Source organism: Notechis scutatus, chromosome 3, assembly GCF_049901735.1.
Source record: "Notechis scutatus isolate UNSWTSFEM ecotype Mainland chromosome 3, rNotScu1.2, whole genome shotgun sequence".
Taxonomy (NCBI): domain Eukaryota; kingdom Metazoa; phylum Chordata; class Lepidosauria; order Squamata; family Elapidae; genus Notechis; species Notechis scutatus.
The window spans coordinates 108,050,311-108,069,612 of NC_142011.1; the positions used below are offsets into that span (position 1 = coordinate 108,050,311).

The 19,302-nt window shown below is 37.8% G+C and overlaps 1 protein-coding gene across 3 annotated transcripts in view; it reads left to right on the plus strand.

The window, feature by feature from the left end:
• RC3H1 (ring finger and CCCH-type domains 1) overlaps positions 1-19,302 on the plus strand; it is a 68,874-nt gene that overhangs the window by 36,819 nt on the left and 12,753 nt on the right. For all 3 annotated transcript variants that reach the window (XM_026669174.2, XM_087960912.1, XM_087960911.1), the window contains exons 13-17: positions 4,012-4,170; positions 5,500-5,652; positions 6,524-6,737; positions 9,369-9,459; positions 9,576-9,705. In XM_026669174.2, coding sequence (XP_026524959.1) covers positions 4,012-4,170; positions 5,500-5,652; positions 6,524-6,737; positions 9,369-9,459; positions 9,576-9,705 — 747 coding nt within the window. The remainder of the gene's footprint in view (positions 1-4,011; positions 4,171-5,499; positions 5,653-6,523; positions 6,738-9,368; positions 9,460-9,575; positions 9,706-19,302) is intronic.

Sequence of the window (19,302 nt, forward strand, 5' to 3'; positions counted from 1 at the left end):
ATTTAATGATCATGGTAATAGCAATGCATCATTTTTAGTTTTAATTCTTGCAACAATTGTGTGCTCTCTCATTTTATGGGTAGGTAGCTTCATTAAGGTCCCTAAACTAATCAAGCCAGTTAACTCAGGGCAATGTATATTCTGAGTTTAGATTTAAAAATCTATCAAAATACAATATTGGAAGAACAGCCAAGTTGTGCACATATCTCAAATTAAATTTAAATTTATTTTTGTTTTTTATAATTAATTTTGCTTCTGAAAGGAATGAGGAAGGTTTAAGGCATTGAAAACCTATAATTGATTGTTGTAAATCATGAAATGGGATAGAATTGCATTTCTTCCCCATCAAATTCCAGAACAGAACTCCAGTTTGCAGGAAGACCACAATTTATTCTTAATGACCTAAGTCAGTGTTCTTCAATCTTTCCAGATTAGTGGCCCAGCATGGGGTGTGAGGAGAGGAAATGGTTTTGTTTGAGGGGCAAGTCTGTGCACTTACATAGTTTCATTTGTGTGAGCAACAGGCGCTTGCCTACTGGCACTTGCCGCTCATGCAAGTGGGGCTGCAAGTGCCAGTGCCCACTGATCGCATCAGTCAGATTGCATGCATATGTGCGTGCCAGCCTACTGCTCACACAGCCTGGTTGCAAATAGGCCTGGCCCAATAGTGGGCCATGGCCCACAGGTTGGAGAACCCTGGCCTGAGGAATAGCCTAAGTAAGTACTTCTGTCTTTTATTTTTTAGAGGGTTTTTTTAAGCTTAGCTTTGCTGAAGCCATTCATTCACAGATACACAAACCAGACAGATAGATAGTATTTCTGGTGTGTAGCAAAGAATCAGGACAACTATAGAGTGGTTGGCATATGTTGTTTCGGTACATTCCAGAGTTTAGAGAGGCAAAATAACTGAGTATCTCTTAAGAGGCCAATGTGGGTTTTAAATATCTGGATAGCCGATAAATGGCAGGATAAATTGCAGCCCAGGTTACTGTGTTCCAATGTCTACAGACAATGAACTGATAACTTCTGTGGTCTCCTACCTTCTTCAAAGCCACGGTGAGCAGATTATAAACATCTACAGTATTTTATATTATTCATATGTATGCTTCTGATTGTGTAAGTCTTAATGAAACAAGATTGCTTCTTATATATGTGGCTTTGGTGCAGGGGTAGGATTCAAATTTCTTAACTGGTTCTGTGGGCGTGGCCTAATTTGTAGGTGTGGCTTGGTGGTCATGTGACTGGGTGGGCCTGGCTTGACTGGGCATGGTTTAGTGGTTGTGTCACTGGATGGGTGTGGCTTGTATGTAAATATTTATGTAAATACTGATATTTTTTTATAAAAAAAAGAGCAACTTACCCAAAATCAGGCAAAGCAGGCAGGCAGATTGAGTTGCTTGCAGAATCAAAGATTCACTCACAGATCTACCTTTCTGCAATCTGCTGCCTGAGTCTGCACTGAAAAGTAGAAGCTTCAGTCCTAAGGAAGGTTCAGCTCTGCTCTCAGGCCACTTCTCCCCCCACCCTATCCCCTGAATACCACCCCTGACTCAGGGAAGGCTCCTGGGCAAAGGCAAAGCAGTACAACAGAGATTTTGATTAGCTAGAAAACAAGAAATTCAATGATTTCCTGCTTTCTAGCTAATATAAATCACCTGGCACAGCTGATAGTCGGAACGGTTGATTATCGGGGGGGAAAAGGAAAAACTGCAACTTAAAAAAATAGGCGAAGGCATAACACAGGCAAGTTGGATGGCACACATGCGAGATAAGGAGTGATGGGGCGGGTGGGGAGGGGAAGGGCCAGCCAGTTGTGGGATTTGCCGGTTCTCTGAACTGCGCAGAATCGTAACAACCAGTTCTATAGAACCGGTCCAAACTGGTAGAATCCCACCCCTGCTTTGGTGATCTTCCTTTTGTTCACTAAGTATAATTAGGTAAAGACTATAGTCAAATGTTCATGGAAAACTAGTATCAGTGATTAGAAAGTACATTAATACATTTAGCATAATAACTAACAGATTATTAGATTCCAAACCTGGAAATGTACACTGCTCAAAAAAATAAAGGGAACACTTAAACAACACAATGGAACTCCAAGTCAATCACACTTCTGTGAAATCAAACTGTCCACTTAGGTAGCAACGTTGACTTACAATCAATTTCACATGCTGTTGTGCAAATGGAATAGACAACAGGTGGAAAGCATAGGCAGTTAGCAAGACATCCCCAATAAAGGAGTGGTTCTGCAGATGGTGACCACAGACCACTTCTCAGTTCCTATGCTTTCTGGCTGATGGTTTGGTCACTTTTGAATGCTGGCAGTGCTTTCACTCTAGCGGTAGCATGAGACGGAGTCTACAACCCACGCAAGTGGCTCAGGTAGTGCAGCTCATCCAGGATGGCACATCAATGCGAGCTGTGGCAAGGTGGTTTGCTGTGTCTGTCAGCGTAGTGTCCAGAGCATGGAGGCGCTACCAGGAGACAGGCCAGTACATCAGGAGACGTGGAGGAGGCCGTAGGAGGGCAACAACCCAGCATCAGGACCGCTGCCTCTTCCTTTGTGCAAGGAGCAACAAGAGGAGCACTGCCAGAGCCCTGCAAAATGACCTCCAGCGGGCCACAAATGTGCATGTGGCTTCTCAAACGGTCAGAAACAGACTCCATGAGTGTGGTATGAGGGCCCGACGTCCACAGGTGGGGGTTGTGCTTACAGCCCAACACTGTGCAGGACGTTTGGCATTTCCCAGAGAACACCAAGATTGGCAAATTTGCCACTGGCGCCCTGTGCTCTTCACAGATGAAAGCAAGTTCACACTGAGCACATGTGACAGACGTAACAGGGTCTGGACACGCCGTGGAGAACGTTCTGCTGCCTGCAACATCCTCCAGCATGACCAGTTTGGCAGTGGGTCAGTAATGGTGTGGGGTGGCATTTCTTTAGGGGGCCACATAGCCCGCCATGTGCTCTCCAGAGGTAGCCTGACTGCCATTAGGTACCGAGATGAGATCCTCAGGCCCCTTGTGAGACCATATGCTGGTGCAGTTGGCCCTGGGTTCCTTCTAGCATTGCACGACAATGCTAGATCTCATGTGGCTGGAGTGTGTCAGTAGTTCCTGCAAGACAAAGGCATTGATGCTATGGACTGGCCCGCCCGTTCCCCAGACCTGAATCCAATTGAGCACATCTGGGATATCAAGTCTCGCTCCATCCACCAATGCCACGTTGCACCACAGACTGTCCAGGAGTTGAGGGATGCTTTAGTCCAGGTGTGGGAGGAGATCCCTCAGGAGACCATCCGCCACCTCATCAGGAACATGCCCAGGCGTTGTAGGGAGGTCATACAGGCACGTGGAGGCCACACACACTACTGAGCCTCATTTTGACTTGTTTTAAGGACATTACATCAAAGTTGGATCAGACTGTAGTGTTTCTTTCCACTTTAATTTTGAGTGTAACTCCAAATCCAGACCTCCATGGGTTGCTAAATTTGATTTACATTAATAATTTTTGTGTGATTTTGTTGTCAGCACATGTAATGAACAAAGTATTTAATAAGAATATTTCATTCTTTCAGATCTAGGATATCTTATTTTTGTATTCCCTTTATTTTTTTGAGCAGTGTATAATTTGGATTGTAATAGCTTTCCGTTCCTTCAGTCACCAAAAAGGTGATTAATTTGCTATGTTTACATTTTTAAAAAAATCAAAACTTAAATATAAAATGTGATATTAAAATCTTACATTAATTTTATGGAAATTTAAGGTAGCATTCCTAATTTTCTCTAAAATTCTGTTGAGCAGAATAGTTTTGCCCTTCGCCTTATGAAATTGATAATGCCTTAACAGAAATTAATTAATCTAAGAAGGGAGGATTACTGAGAAACTTATATTGTATTGAAATAATTTTGCTGCTTTGCTAGAGTATCTTACAACTTTGGGACTGTAGACTTAAGTTCATTTGTAGAATACAGGAATCTTCATATCTGTATGTTTTTTTAAACCTTCAGGAGCCGTATAGTCGGGCTCCCCCTCAGCCACATCCTAGTTTAGATGAATTGCATCGAAGGCGAAAGGAGATTATGGCTCAGCTGGAAGAAAGGAAGGTCATCTCCCCACCACCATTTGCATCATCACCAACCCTGCCTCATTCTTTACATACTGATGAGGTAAGCATGTGTTTAAAACAATTTAGTAGAGAATATGACACATGTGCTTTAAAAAAATATGGGAAATTTGTCCTAAAGAGAGAAATGTAAATAACCTGTTTGAAGAATATTGTGCCATGATGTAAGTCCCATCATACCATGTAAAGGAAAGAGGCTGGTCTAGTCTATCCAGTTCACAATATCTGTGTATCTCATCAGATGGCCACAGTCAGAATATGAATAGTATCTCAACTAGCATCCTTAGAATACCCCAATGATGAACTCATGCTTATTAAACTTAAATATATATAGTGCTAAGAAAATTTTGTGGAAGTTTTTAGAAGAATCCATAATCCTGCAGACATAATGAGTAGAAATCACTTTGTTTATTGGAAAATATATATGAAGATCTAGATTAACCAACTATCTTAAGGGAAAAGTTGAATCAGGTGTCCCAATCACTGGGATGATAATTAGACACTGAGTTTGAGGGGTTCTTCCCATTAAAATATTGTTGGTGGGCACCATCAGTCTTCATTTCATGATCGATTGTTGTGGAAATGAATCATGTCCCATTCAAAACAGATTTCTGCAGACCTCAGAAAAAGAAGTATCAGTGTTCACAAACCTGGTAAGGGCTTCAAACCCAACTGCCAAAGACTTTGGACTCATCAGTTCAAATGAAAAAAGATAATGTAGAAATAAGGAGATTCTAACAAAAATCCTAATCCTAATCATGAAATAATGGCAATAAAATATATTTTGTTTAACCATAGTATCTCTTTCTTTAAACAGGATGTCAGGGTAGTGAACTGTAGTATAGTGTGGTGTGTAGACCATTTTGAAGGTCACAGTACTCTAGAATTACAGATTCAAATAGTCCTTTGGTTACAACCCCTCATTCAACAGCCATTCAAAGTTACAAATATGCTCAACAAGGGGGACTTACGACCTATCCAAGAAGTTGCAACCATCACAACGTCCCTGTGATCACATAATTGTGATCTAGGCATCTTAATGACTGGTTCATGATTATGACTTTGCAATGAGATACAGTTGTATGATCGCCATTTAGGAACTTCCTTGCCAGCTTCCCACAACTACTGTTAATAGGAAAGCTGGCAGGGAAGGTTGCATGTTGTTCAGGTAAGTCTTCCCTGCTGTTTTTCTCCTCATGGTGGAGAAAAATAGATTAGGAATTAGTTTTAAAAGTTTGAGAAATTCCAAACCTCATAGATTGTCTCAAATGTTTAATAAATGTTCTTACCTGCAATTAGTCTAGACAATTCCAAATGACAGCATAGTGCTTCCTTTCTTTCTCTGACATGAGTGGGCTTTGTTTTTATGCAGTATTTGGATGAAGACCTGAAGGTAGCAGGAAAATATAAAGGAAATGATTATAGCCAGTACTCTCCCTGGTCGTGTGACACTATTGGCTCCTACATTGGAACCAAAGATGCAAAACCCAAAGACATTGTGGCAGTGGGTCTTGTGGAGATGGTGGTAAGCATGCTGAAAAACACCAGTGAGATACTCTTGGTAATTGGTAAATTGCCAGATGACCTGATTATAGAAAGATTTCCAATGAGATTCTCCAGATATTTGCAGCTGATATGGCAACAGCTGACAAGCTTAAGGATCAGTACTAACACTGTACAGGTCGTCCTCATTTAACAATGCTAATTGGGACTGGAATCTCAAGCCATGAAAGAACATGATCATAAGTCAAAAAGTCATATGATTGCAACACTGGTGATCGTAGTTCTGGCAGTCCCAGTTGCCATTGTTAAACAAGGATTGTGTGGCAAGGACCTCAAATGACTGAGACTTCCAACTTCCTGCTGGCTGGCTTCCCCATTGACTTTGCTTGTTCCAGTCTTTCTCCTACTTGTCTGTCTGTAGCTGAGTTAGAATTTATTTCTTCCCTCTCCCTGTTTATAATTTCATATATATAAAGTAAAATTGGTGAGAGAACTTTTGAAGTATGGATAATTTTTTTCTCCAGCTGTGCTCCTTATTTAAAGTTAATACATTATAAATTTTCCCCAAAGTCCAAAATGGTCTGGTAATATTGTATTTTTTTGAGAGAAAGGAATAATGTTCCATAGATAAAGCAATTATTTTATTGTATCTACTTCCAAATGCCTTTGCTTGATTTGTTCATTCATACTACTAAATATTTAGCCAGCAAAGAATAGTCGCAATGCTGTTAATATTATTTGCTTACACCTTTAAACAATTACTGTTGTACAAGTTTCTTTCTCCAATCAGGCCCCCTCCCAACCATAATTGTGATATGGAAACATCTGAGAAATATGTCAGTTAAAAAAGAGAAGCTTGCTTGTAATTCTGATAATTTAATCTGTTACTCCAGAATGTGGACAGCAAGGGAATGCGAGATCAACGTTTGGATTTACAAAGGAGAGCAGCCGAGACTGGTGATGACGATCTTATTCCCTTTGGAGATAGGCCTACAGTATCAAGGTTTGGTGCCATCTCACGTACCTCCAAAGCAATGTACCAGAATCCAGGCCCCATGCAAGCCATGGCAGTTCAAGGGGCTTCTGCAAAACCAGTCAGTGTTTCAGGTAAAAAGCTTTATTTTCTTGATGTTTTCTTTTTTTGGGGGGTGGGGGGGTAGTAGTACCTTTGAATCAGTACTGTGGCTTGATTATGGAAACAGGTCTAGGCATAGGTTGGCAAAATCTAAAGAAAGCTGAAATAATACTCCCCATGAATAGCGGTATACAAGTAAGTCCTGAACCTATAACAGATTGTTTAATGATTACTCAAAGCAATTCCGGCCATCCATGAAAGGTCAACTCTGCCCTCCCCCCCAGTCACATGACCCCTCCTTTCAATGGGGAAGCTGGCAGTGAAATTTGTAAGCAGAGGAGAAATACCTCAGCAGGCTTCAAGAATGGACCATAGATCTTTATTCCTTCAGTGCACTGAGGGATTTCCCGTCCTCACACAGATGAGAAGGGAAATTCATTGGTGGGCTTCAAGAATAGACCTCAAATCTTGAAGGTTTGCTGTCTTCCTAGGGCTAGAAAAGCTAGCAAACACTGTCATTCTGAAGGCCAGAAAGATTTCTAACCATCAGGACAATGGCACTTGCTAGTTTTCTACCCTAAGCCAGGAAGGGTAGAAAACACGATCATTCTTGCAGTCATTTGGAAAAATTGTGCATTTTGGAGAAAGAACCTTCCCATTATTGCAATAAGGGGGCCCACTTGCAGGATGCAAGAGGTGGCCTCAGAAGGATGGCTGTGCCTTTGGATTGGCTGGTTGTGCCTACAACTGCAGGAAAAGGTAAAAGTAAGTGGACCCAGGTATGGGGGGAGGGAATCCCAAGACGTTCCAGATGTGATGAGATAGGGAAAGTGCCCTCTCCCTGGCACTCCATTTAATGACCCCCCAAAAATCACTTTTAACAACCACAACTGGGAAAGCCAGAATTGTGATTGTTGAGTGAAGCGATCATGTGGGTATCTTGCTTAGTAACTGTTTTCACTCAATGACCAAGATTCTGGTCCCGGTTATGATTGTAAGCTGAGGACTATCTATGGACTTTTGATTTCTTCTCGTAGCTCTACTGTATGAACACAGTTTATATATATTTAACTAAAATTAATGCTAGTACTCATAAATTGGTGGAAATCAACATAGAACAAGGTGTACAACAAGGTGATACAATATCACCTATCCTTTTCTCAGCCTGCCTTGAAGAAGTATTTCACAAACTAAACTGGGCAAAAGATGGAATAATAATCAGTGGCACCTATTTAAATCACTTAAGATTTGCAGATGATGATTTTCTCTTCTCACAACACCCAGAAGAGCTACAAAGATATATACAAGAACTGCACAAAGCAGGAGAACCATTTGGCTTAAAAATAACCCTGAAAAAGAGCCAGGTGATGTTTAATAAATTCACCAAAGAAAGAAAAAAAGTTATATCTGGAGAAGAACTAGATGTAGGAGACCACTACTTATACCTTGGCCAATGGATCTCAATGGAAGGTGATACAATAAAGGAAATTGAACGGCATATTAAATGTGGTTGGCAGGCATTCAGCAAGCTAAGTGTAATTTTCAAGAACAACCTCCTATGCCTGAAGAGAAAAGTTTTCAATCAGTATGTGCTACCTGCTCTAACATTGTTCTGACCCAAGCCTCGTTCAAATCAAATAAACACAAAGTACATATGAAAGCAAACCTTTTTAATGCATCTCTGTTAATTTTGTTCATTCAAAGCAAAGATTCATTAAAACTAATTGTCCCAGATAGGAGCAAGCCCTTTCAAGGTTGCGAAAGGCTGCCAAGAACACAAGGTTAATTGCAGGGAAATATCCAAAAACAAAAGTCTCTGAAAACAAACCAGAATAGACAAGACTTCCACAAGAACTTGGAGTTGAAAGAACTTCTTTGCTTCCTGCAAAGAACCCAACCTCTGAGGGCTGGCTTTTATCCCTTATGGGAGGGGCCATCACCTCACAGTCTTAGTCCCGAGTCTCTGGGTATAAGACAGATTTGTGTTCTTTTTTATTATTTTGATAGAAAAGGTTATTTTCAGATCATTCAAATTTTTAGTTTTCAATAGAATATTGAAAAGCTGGGAGTATTCTTTTATGGAGCTTACCAGAACAATCGTAGTAGGGATGGAGCCACTACTCCTACTACTGTAGGCTTACAAATAATGCACAAAACTTGCAGGATTCTTTTCCAAAGGAAATTTCGGCTGAGATCACCAATTAAATTTCGAATTACATAGAGAAAAGATAAAAGTTAGAAACTAAAGATCATGTTGCTACCTTGTAATGTTGCTAAGGAAAATTGATGGAAAAGTCAGCCAAGATGGCTTGATTCCTCATAGAGTGGGCAGTCACAGATTGGGCCATGCAGCTTTAAGATATGCATGTTCAGATCTATTTGCTGTGAACTATAGCTGTTTAAGAAAGGAAGAAAATGTGACCTAAGGCTATTAAAATTGTGGCAAACATTAAAAAACCCTGTTTGTTTTACATAGAATCAATATATATTAAAAAGAGTGATAATATGTATAAAAGTAAATGGTGACTCATAGTGATCTGTTGTAAATGCATTCTTTACAAGATTGCACAGAAGGTTGATTTGTAAATTGAGTTAATTACTAGGTTTCTATTACAATAATTGTAATGAATAATTTTTATATAGGATTTTTCTGTTCTTAATAGATTACAGCCCATATGGAACACACAGTGCATGGGGAAGTTCACCATACTCACCCCATCAAAATGTACCTTCTCAGGGACGGCTTGGTGACAGGTAGGAGATTTGAGCTTACACATGCTATATATGTTTTAAGTTTTCTCAATTAAACTGAGAAGCAACAACAACAAAAAAAAATTTTTCCCCTTCCAAACTATTATTTATCCAAAAAGGGAGAGATTGTCTATGACAGACATTGCTAATCATGGGAAATCTTTGCCATCGTCTGAGAGAGAACAGCAGCTTCGTCTTGAACTGCAGCAGTTAAACCATCAGATAAGTCAGCAGACACGAGGACTTGAGGTATGTATTCTTAGCTCTGTACTTTTCCTTAGAAAGAACTAGAGAAATGAAAAAGAGAGGGAGACAGAGCACTGTAAGTAGATTTTTATATTGCGTTCAAATAATGTCATAGAATTTCAGAATGAAAAACTCAACTCACCACTATTCAGTCATTTTGAATGTGATTTTAAAATGTCAGTATTAAGGAAGAAATGGCTGGTACCATTGAGTTCTGTATTCATTTGCATATAATATTTGTTCTCCCTGTCCTCCCACACACATTCACAAACTTGAAATCCATAAATCTTATGTAATGGAAATCAGTATTATTGCTGTTTTACTTCTCTTTACTTTTATAGTGTTCTTTTTTCCCCTAAATAGCAGACAGGATGATAGCTATACATAATTTATTGAGAACCTATGTAGAAAATTTATTTCTTGGGTTGAAAAATTAAATTTATGATAGCATAATGGACAGGAGTGTTGACTATCACCCAGAATATCTGTGTTTTTGCAAAAAGACAACATGAGGTGGCTTATGGTGAATTACTTTACTAATGTGCACCTTGAATTGTACCTGCAACATATCCATTATTGCTCAGGTTGCTGCATTCTGAACCAACTGTAGTTTCTGGGTGGTCTTCAAGGGCAGCCCTGTGTAGAATGCATTGCAGTCATTTACTTACGAAGTGTCTAGGTCACAAGTGACCACTGGAGATCTTCAATTCTTGTGTTGCTGTTGAAGGCAACACAAGTTCTGCTTAATTTGTGCATGCTGTGTTTGCTGGTGCTTAATGGAGGAATATTGGATGGCTTGAAAATATCCACATTGATAATCTCCTTTATTATCATTAAACTTTTTCTTTTTAAAATATATTTTAATTCATCTTATAAAAAAGGAGAGAGTAAAACATCAACAATATTATAACTATAATGTACTAATCAAAATTAATCTTATATATGCATTCATATCATACAGAATAGAATACAATGAGCTGGAAGGGACCTTGGAGGTCTTCTAGTCCAATTCCCTGCTCAAGCAGGAGACCCTATACCATTTCAGATAACTGTCTTCTTAAAAACCTCCAGTGATGGAGCGCCCGCGATTTCTGAAGGCCAGCTGTTCCACTGGTTAATTGTCCTCACTGTTAGGAAGTTTCTCCTTAATTTCAGGTTGCTTTTATTTTGATTAATTTCCAATCATTGTTTCTTGTCCTGCCCTCTGGTGCTTTGGAGAATAATTTGACCCCCTTTTCTTTGTAGTAGTCCCTCAAATATAGTTAAGCTGTTAAGTTTTTATCAATTTATTTGTTATAAGAGCATTAATTATTATATTTCCTATTTCTTAATCGCCCATCTTCCTCAATTAAACATTTTGGCATCTCTAGGTTACTGCAATTGTTCTTTCTCTAAGAACTTTATGCTGTCATGCAAAGTCAAGGAAAGACATAAGCCCCAAGGCTTGTCTTCAGTTTCTTTCTCCTGTCATTTGTTATAATAGACTTTGTTTATCATTATGATTGGTTGATTAACCCTGACCTCTGTCTTGTCCATTGCAACCTATAAATACAAAAACTTGAATATAGGTATTCCTAAACTTACAACCATAATTGAGCCTGGTATTGTAGTCATAAGTCATGGCAGTTGCTGTGTGAGTCACACACGACCATGACCGATTTTATAGTAGCAGTCATTAACTGAATCTGTTTTCCACAATGGACATTTTTTTGCTAAAAACTGGCGGAAAACCAAAAATTCTGGCCAGATGACTGCAAGACGCTGCAAATGGTATAAATGCAAACAGGTGGCCAAGTGCCCAAAATGCAATTAAGTAATCATGAGGGTGGCTTTAGAACTAAGTAGTTCTGAGGCAGTCTGTCGTAATTTTGAATGGTTGCTAAATGACCAGTCATTGAGCAAGGAGTACTATATGCAAGTCAGATTTCCTAACAGTAGTGTAATCAGGATTATCAACACTAAACATTTTGTTCAAATATAGAAAAGGATAAAATTTTGTAGCTCGTTCTAGAGTTGATAGAAATACTATATTAGAGTATTGATATTTTTAATCATTAGAAAGTATATATTATCATCTTATTATCCCAACTATTGCAGTTAATTTTTATTAAGAATAAAATCAGTGAATTAATTAACAGTAACATATTAAAACAAAATGGTTTTCCCCTGGATTGAAGACTTCTTAATCATTTCCTCCCTATATTCTAGAATATTTAATGTAATGTACCATTTTCTAACAATATTTATAAATATTTTAAAAATTAATCTACATAGGTTCTCTAATAAAAGCATTACCTGGCTATTTTTATTTTTGGATTCTCAATTTACCATGTTAATGGCATTTAAATTAGGATGATGTACACTAGTATAATTTACTGTATAGTAATTATTATCCATTGGACATGAATAGTATCTATGTATTAGATAGTACTATGCTGTCTGCCAGGTCAGATTTTCTAGACACAGACATTTTAAAATTATATATTATATCAGTTTCCCAACCTTTCTGCCGTTGCAGACTGGCTGGGGGTGGGGGTGTAGAGAGGATGGTTCCGCACGAGCGGCCGTACTACATGCACAGCTCCATTTGCGTGAATGGCATGTACGTGCGCATGCCGCTCACACCAGTGGAGCGCACATGCACATGCTCACCTGCTGCTCAAGCAAGTCAGGATGCATGTGCACTTGGTTGCCTTTTCTACAGCCCAGTTGCAAATAGCTCATGGCCCAATAGTGGGCCACAGCCCGGCAGTTGGGTACCCCATATTATAATTATTTATGTAAAACCTTCAGTGCTAACAGGATTTTAAAAACAAAATATTTAAACTATTTTTCATTTATACAGTGATACTATATATAGGTTGTCTTCATACCACTCATTTCTCAACCATTTGAACTTAAAATGGCATTGAACAAATGGTAGTTATAACTATAACTCGTACTATAAGTATGAGTTATAGTTATAACTACCACTTGGTCAGTGTCATTTGTCGCAATGCCCCTTCAATCATATGATTATGATCTGGGTGCTCAGGGCAGGCTTGGATTATGATGTTGCAGCATCCCCCAGTTATTTGTTCACAATTTGTGATCTTTCTTCCCAGTTTCTTTTCTTTTCAAGATTTATTAGGTTTTTATTTTTAAATAAACATCAATATCACTACATGAACAGTGTGGCCTCTGGGTATAATTCATTTTGATACAAACATCAATAATGATATTCATAAGTGGTTGTTATGTTAATCTAATTTAAGTAATCCTAGTATTAATATACATGTTTTTTTAAAGTAGTTATTCAATATTATTTTAATGTCAATGATAAGCATACATGATAATACCATCTTTCAACCTCTAATATTTTCTATCAGATGATTACTTATATTCTATTGTATAAAGATAATATCTGCTAATAATCCCCCTATTTCTTATTTCTAGCTCTATTCTAACTTCTAGTCAGGTCACTCTTGCTAATCCTAATATTAATACACATATTTACATAAGGCATAGCCCTTCATTATTTGGTTGTTTGAAGTCACAATATGCCATTCAAGTACCAGTCTTCCTATTATTTAAACATACCTTATAATACCCTCTTTCAATGTCCAATCTTTCCATCTAACTATTGATTCATATAAAGGTGTGTATTCTTATTTCTACCTCTATTCAAATTTCTAATCAGGCCTCTGCGCATTCCATTTTTTGCCTCCACATGCCCCATTTTCCGCCCATTCTGATCCCCACCGCCCGGAACTGAAATGGGGCACGCAGAGGCCAAAAATGGGACATGCAAAGGCTGAAAGCAGGATATGGAGGCCAAAAATGAGGCGTGCGAAGGCAGCAATAGGCAATGGCAATCCGTACAGCCTAAAACAACTGGTTGTTGGGAGACCGATCCAACCAACAATCAACTACATGTGCTAATTAGGCTGTTCTGAAGCTGACCAGGCTGTTTGCTGCAAGGAGGCAAATTGCTGGGAGGCAGAGGCAGACTATTTTTCCTGTTTTCCTCCCAAAAGCTAGGTGTGTCTTATACTTTGGAGCGTCTTATATCCAAAAAATATGGTAGGTAGGTAGGTATAGGTAGGTAGGTAGATAGATAGATAGATAGATAGATAGATAGATAGATAGATAGATAGATAGATAGATAGATAGATAGATAGATATTAGTAATTCCGTTCTATCCATCTCTTTTCCATTTTAATATTTCAATTCTTATTCGTTTTTTGGCTTGTCTCCCATACTCCTCTCTTGGATCTTTATCTCTATCAACATCTGTATCTTCACCATTAAGACTGAATATTTCTCCCATCTCTTTCCTCCTAAGCTGTCAAGTCTCCAGAGTGTCCACCCAAACCCCTATCTCCCTGACAGAAATATCTGTGATGACCCGTAGTCTCTCAAAACCCAAAACATACATTAAAGTCCGTAAGGCCTTCAACTTAACTTCACTGTTTTATTAGGCACAGTTTAAAGTCACAAAAGTAAATAATGAGGCAAAAAGAAAACCAAACAAACCGCATTGACGAGAGTTCCGAAGCAAGCCAAGATAACTAATCATAAACTCCAGGAAAATAATTGAGGAGAGTCCATGGGAAGAACACCAGCAAAGATAAACCTCTTTCAAGGTGAACACTAAATTGACTCCTGCAAATTCTAATTGCGCAGTTGCAAACTTATACACATAGCTCCCACCTGCAAGCCACGAGGAGGATCATGGTAATCTCCTCTTGAGTAGACCTCACTTTTCCCTGATCCTCTCCTCCCTGCGTGACCTAGGATGGATAGGGGATGGGCCTGGATCCTCCTCTGACTGCTCAGCCGGCCTCTGCCCTTCCCCAGCCTCCTCCACCACCTCTGGAGCCACACTCCCGCTCCCTGTTGGCTGTTCCTCCTCTTCCTCAGAGTCAGTCTCCACCAGGGGCATGACAATATCTTCCAGGTTATCCAATTCCCTTTTTAAATCTCTTAAAGCGCTTTACCCTTGGTTTATTTCATCAGCCATTATTGTCTTTGTCGCTTTCTCCTTCCCATCTTCCTGCTTTATATTCTGGTTCGTCTGTTCAGCCTTTTCTTCTGTTCTTTCTGCTATCTCCTCTCTTTCCTGTACTCTTTCTAATCTTCATTCATCAGTTGTAACATATTTTCCATTTTCCCATATATGGCTTGCATTAAGTACTTTACCTCTCTCTGATTGTTTTCCATAATACCTCTAATGCTTTGGAACATCAACACCATTTCTCTTGAAATCTCACTCCTTTCTCCATTGTCTTGTCTTAATCAAATAAGTCCTGCTCTTACTTAAGTCCAAAAACAATATATTCCAGTACAATGTTAGTTCTCAGAAAGTTCAATAATCATAGTTCTTTACATTTCAGGATTATTAATCAATTCCATTTAAAATTCCAGGAAGCTTCCACAAATCAAAAATCACTTTGCTTTACTTAAATATCTTCCATAATTAGAGTCTCCAGTGATCATAAAGTAACTAGTTATAGAACAGTCAATGTCACCACAGTCCTCCAGATGAATGTTGTTTATTTTTCACATCAAAAAAAGTTTTTTTTTCTAAAATTGTAGGGGTCTGGTATATTCCATTCATCCTGTAGATGGCGCCCTCAGCTTAGGTTTCAGCATTGTTTCAAATCTTAACGATTTAATTAATTGAAATTTAATTCAATTTATTGAAGCAAAGTCAGCTGTTTAAATAGATTCGAGTGGATAGTCCAGCATTTTATAATGCCTTTCTAAAACGTCTATCCAATTTAAGAATCCAATTTTCTATGTTTGAAACAGTCTTTAGCTTCTCCCTGCTTAGTTCCTCTTTCAGGTCTAGGATTTTTCTCTCTGTGGTTGTTAGCCGCTTTGAAAAATAGTTCTCTTTTTCTGGATTATTTTCCTTTAAAGTTAATGTCTAAATAAAAAGGAATCTTCTCACCCAGCTCCAATCACTGTTCATCTGTACCGCTCCTGCACAGTTCTTGGCTGTCCCAGCTTCATTGCAGCCATGATGGCTGCCTCTTCTCGTGAAAGGAGAAAAAAGAAGCCCTGAGTCCAGCAGGAGAGTTCCTGCTCTCCGCGAACTGCAGGGCGTCTCTCTTTTCTTCACCACCCCTACACGGTGGGTTTAGCTCCTTTCAGAGCCCTCCAACAGAGAGAACTCAGCGTGGCAGTGCGGAGACCTGCTCCTCATGTCCAACAGCATCATGACATCAGCCGGAAGTCCCCTTTCTTGCCAGTTTCCGACAAGCAAAGTAAATGAGGAAGCTGGCAGGAAGTCACTAGTTATGTTCACATAGGTCCTTGCTTATTGATGGCTACTGGGACTGCTCAAACTGCTATGGCTATATGGACAAGATAAATCTTTACACTACTATATAAATCAGTTATATCAGTGTTTTCACAGTTTGGACTCTAGTAGAACTCTTAATCAGATCAAGAAGCACATACTAGGATGCAGTCAGTTTGCAGTGAGCACTGGCCAAGTTATTGGGTCTTTTCATTGGCCTGCTTAAGACTGAATATACTACAAAAGAGAAACTTTACTTTTAAAAAATATTTTTAATGGATTTTTCCTTTTTATATATCTCAATCACATATTAAAGAGTACTGTGACATTTTTATACAACTACGTTTCATGTCCAATACAATCTATACATTCTATTTCTATACCTTCTATATCTATTGTATACATTTCCTTTTCTTATTTCTATTATCTATTCAGTTGTACCATTTCTCCCATATTGCATAATATTCAGAATCTTCTTTTCCTTTTAATTCTATAGTCAATTTATCCATTTCCGCGCACTCAATTTTTTAAAAATTACTAGACCTTCGGATGGTATGCAGTCTTCCAACACTGCGCAAAGGCTATCCTTACTGCTGTTATTACATGTAACACCATATATTTTTCCTGTTATTGGGTTTCCCTTTAATTATCTCTAGGAGAAATAATTCCAGAGCAAATTCTATTTGACTTCCTGTTATTTCCTGTAACCACTTTTGTATTTTCTTCCAATATTTTTTCACTTCAGGGCATAACCACCATATATGATAGAAGGTACCTGTTTTTGTCTGCATTTCCAACTGTTTGGATTTGAGTTTGGATAAATCTTAGCCAGCCTTGTGGGTGCCAAATGCCAGCAATAAAACATTTTGTATTGGTTTTCTTTGTAAGCCGCCGATTTTGTTATCTTGTAATTTATATTCCAAATTTTTTCCCACTCCTCTAGCTCAATATTGTACCTGAGATTTTTGGCCCATACTATCATTGATCCCTTCACTATCTCCACTGCTTTGTCAAATTCTAATAGGTAATTATATTTATTTTGATAACAATTTCTCTTCTGGGCCAGTCAAAAGTTTATCTAGTTTTTGTGGCTCAGTGTCAATTCCATATTCCTCACTATCTTTTTTGTATTTTGATTGTAGTTGCAAGTAAGGCCATCAGTTTATAGATATTTCCTGATCCTTCAATTCCTATTTTTTAATTTCCTTTGGTTATCCAAGATTTCCTTGTATCTGGCCATTTTGTCTACATCCGTTGTGTTGGGGTGGATCATTGCTTCCATGATGGATAGCCAACCTGGGATTTTTATATAATGCTTTTTTTAAAATTTCCCTCAGCATTCCTTATTTTATGTCTATAAAAATATAGATGTGACTTTTTTTCCCTATGTAGATCATGCCCTTCAAGTGTTAGTATTCTTCTGTTCCTTAAATTAATCCAATCTCGCACCCATACTAATGTTGCCGCCTTATAATAGAGTTCCCAATCCGGGAGTCCAAAGCCACCTCTGCTTATGCTGTCCTGTAAATCTCTTTAATTTTATCTGTGCCTTCTTACATGACCAACTAATTTTATGGTTATTCTATTTAGATCTATAAAAAAATTCTTGTCTAATTTTATAAGAATTTTTTGGAATAGGTAAAGTAGTTTAGGTAAAGTATTCATTTTGATGGTAGCTATTCGTCCTAATAAAGATAATTGTAGAGTCCCCCATCTTTCCAAAATTTTTTTGACTTGATGGAATAATTTCACATAATTGTCTTCTTTTATTGAGGAGCACACTTGCTGTTACCCAAATTCCTAAATATTTAATCTTTTTTATAATTTGTAATCTGATTGCATTTTCTAATTCTCTTTTGTATTTAATGTTACGTTTTTCACTAGCATTTTAGTTTTAACTCTATTAATTTTAAGACCTGAAACTTCTCCATCTTTCTCTATTTCTTATATCAAAGTTGCTCCGGACTCCAGTGGTTTCTCAATAAAAAATACTTTATACTCTTCCTTTTTAATTTTGGTTCCTTTTATTTTTGGGTTTGTTCTAATTTTTATTAATAATGTCTCTAATGTCAGAATGAAGACCAGAGGTGACAGTGGACATCCCTGACGAACTCCTTTCATTATTCTAAATATTTTTGTAGTGTCCCCGTTTATTATTACACTAGCCTTTTGGGAGGTATATACTGGTTCTATCATTTTTTCAAATTTATCTCTAAATTTCATCTCCTTAATTTCTCGAATCATAAGTTGCCAATTTAAGTTATCAAATGCTTTTTGGGCATCCAGAAAAACAAGCTTCAGTCATGTTCTATAATCTTAAAAAAACAAGAGGCTCGATCCATTTCTAGATGTATCAGGGAGTCTTCTAGATCCTTATTCAACGCCATCATTCATTGATCTACCTATTTCAGTTTTTTCTCTGTTCTGTTTTTATTTCCACCGTTTTTATTTTCTGTTCGGTTTTTTTGTATCGCCTCTTGTATTGAATCCACTTTGTAGTCCAATTTCTGAATATCAGTTTTAATTTCACTATGGTGTCTCAACATTGTCTTGGAGTTTTACCATGGTTTCTTGAATCATTAACAACGTGGATTGCATTGTTTGTGTATTCAGTGTAGAACTTGATTTCTCTGTGGTTAACATCCCTTCTATTGACCGCTGGTTTGATGGAGATGCCATTGCCACCGTTGGATTCGATGTAGTTTTTTTTCCTGCCCTCAGGGTTGTCGTTGTGATAGTGATCATTTCCTTCAATATTTTGTTCTGTTCTCTTAAGATTCTATAGATAGTTTCCCAAATTACCATCCAACAGTTTTATTGCTAATAGTGATAACTTTTTATCGTTCTACCTTATTTTTTCTGTGTCTTAATATCTTAAATTAGGTTGAATTAGATTGGAACGTAAATCAATTACCTCTAATTACCCTTTTATTCGTCCATAATATGATATTCACTATTTTAGGCAAACTATTCTATTTCTATTTCTATGAACTATATAGTCAATATTATTACTTTCTGTAAAATAATGAATAATTATAATTCATCTAAATTAGTTATAATAAATATAGTATGATATAATTGATATAATTGTTAATATAAATGCTATAAATATTAAATATACTTTAACTGTACCTTAAATATAATTCAATCAGTAGAGTCTGTATACTATAAGTAATATGAACAAAATAATCAAAGCAATCACTATAATAATCAAGTTAATTCTATACCACTCCTCAAATAGTCTTAGGATCAGATTTATCCACAGTCCCATGATAGTATTGCATTCACTGCCAACTCCGTCTCTGCTGGTATTT